General features: G+C 59.8%; 1 protein-coding gene across 1 annotated transcript in view; it reads right to left on the minus strand.

Moving 5' to 3' along the window:
• LOC130587178 (spectrin beta chain, non-erythrocytic 4-like) overlaps positions 1–1,987 on the minus strand; it is a gene marked incomplete at its 3' end in the record, with an annotated part of 21,965 nt that overhangs the window by 8,053 nt on the left and 11,925 nt on the right. The window contains exons 5-7 of the mRNA XM_057388142.1: positions 1,826–1,905; positions 190–596; positions 33–102 (exon numbers count right to left, since the gene is read on the minus strand). Of these exons, the coding sequence (XP_057244125.1) occupies positions 33–102; positions 190–596; positions 1,826–1,905 (557 nt within the window). The remainder of the gene's footprint in view (positions 1–32; positions 103–189; positions 597–1,825; positions 1,906–1,987) is intronic.

Raw genomic sequence — 1,987 nt, forward strand, 5'->3', positions numbered from 1 at the left:
GGTCACTCAGCGGTCACTCAGTGGTCACTCACCGATCCCGGCCCTGCTCCGGCCGCCTCTTTCTCCTGCAGCTGCTCCACGATATCGGCCAGAGTGGCTTTGCTGCGGACAGAGTGGACACAGCACCGGTCAGCGCCCCAAAAAATAACCCCAGAGTGACCACTGAGTGACCACTGAGTGACCACTCACCCTCCGGCCTTGCCGTCCGGCCGCTGACCCTCGGGCTCGCTGGACTCTTGCCGCTCCAGCCGCCGGTCACTCCTGCGGTCACTCCGGTGGTCACTCCGCTGGTCACTCCGGTGGTCACCGCGCTGGTCACTCCGCTGGTCAGTGCGATGGTCACTCCGCTGGTGGTCACTCCGGTGGTCACTCGGCCGCTCCGGCCGCGGTTCGGCCGTTTCCTCCGGCCGGTCAGCGGTGGCCGGAGCGGGCTGGACGCGGTCAAGGCGTGGCTGGAGCCGCTCCGGCCGCAGCTCGTGCCGGACGTAGGCCACTCGAGCGTCCGGCCGAGTGGACAGAGGGGGCTCGGACAGGAACTTGCGGCTCAAGAGCGGCGTGGGCGGCTGCGGACACTGCTCGGCCTTGAGCTTCTCCAGCTGACCACAGGAGTGGACATTGGAGAGTGGACACAGAGTGGACAGAGAGTGGACACAGAGTGGACAATGGGGTGGATAATGGGGATGGACAATGGGGTGGACAGAGAGTGGACAATGGAGTGGACATTGGGGTGGACATTAGGATGGACATGGAGTGGACATGCAGTGGACAATGGGTGGACAGAGATGGACATTGGGGTGGACATTGGGATGGACAGAGGGGTGGACAGAGAGTGGACAGTGGGGTGGACATTGAAATGGACAATGGAATGGACAATGGAGTGGACATGGAGTGGACAATGGGATGGACATTGAGATGGACATGGAGTGGACATTGGGCGGACATTGGGGTGGACACAGAGATGGACACAGAGTGGACACAGAGTGGACATGGAGTAGACAAAGAGTAGACAGCGGAATGGACGTGAAGTGGACAATGGAGTGGACATTGGGGTGGACATGGAGTGGACATTGGGATGGACATTGGGATGGACAATGGGGTGGACAGTGAGTGGACAGTGGGATGGACATGGAGTGGACAATGGAGTGGACGGAGAGTGAACACAGAGATGGACATTAGAGGTCAGTAAAGACCACACCCCACTGACCACCACCCCACTGACCATCACTGACCATCACAGTGGTCACTCACAGTGGCCAAAGCGCTCCTCCCAGGCCACTGACCATTCCTGTCCCTCACTGACCATCACAGTGGTCACTCACAGTGGCCAAAGCGCTCCTCCCAGGCCACTGACCATCATTGTCCATCACTGACCATCACAATGGTCACTCACAGTGGTCACTCCCATCACAGTGGTCACTCTCTGGGTCACTCACAGTGGTCAGTCTGTGGAACTGACCATCACTGACCATCACTGACCATCCCAGCGGTCACTCATACTGGCCAAAGCGCTCCTCCCAGCCCGCTGACCATTCCTGTCCCTCACTGACCATCACAATGGTCAAGCTCTGGGTCACTCACAGTGGTCACTCTGTGGAAGTGACCATCACTGACCATCACTGACCATCACAGTGGTCACTCACAGTGGCCAAAGTGCTCCTCCCAGGCCGCTGACCATCACTGACCCACACTGACCAACACAATGGTCACTCCCTGGGTCACTCACAGTGGTCAGTCTGTCGAACTGACCCTCGCTGACCATCACTGACCATCCCTGTCCCTCACTGACCATTCCTGTCCCTCACTGACCATCCCAGTGGTCACTCACAGTGGTCAGCCGGCGCAAGTGGCCGAAGCGCTCCTCCCAGGCCGCGGCCGCTGACCGGAACTGACCCTCACTGACCATCACTGACCATCACAATGGTCACTCCCTGGGTCACTCACAGTGGTCAGCCGGCGCAAGTGGCCGAAGCGCTCCTCCCAGGCCGCG

The sequence above is a fragment of the Malurus melanocephalus genome, unplaced genomic scaffold (genome assembly GCF_030028575.1).
Source record: "Malurus melanocephalus ecotype Western Australia unplaced genomic scaffold, MMel_1.1 scaffold_1602, whole genome shotgun sequence".
Classification (NCBI taxonomy): domain Eukaryota; kingdom Metazoa; phylum Chordata; class Aves; order Passeriformes; family Maluridae; genus Malurus; species Malurus melanocephalus.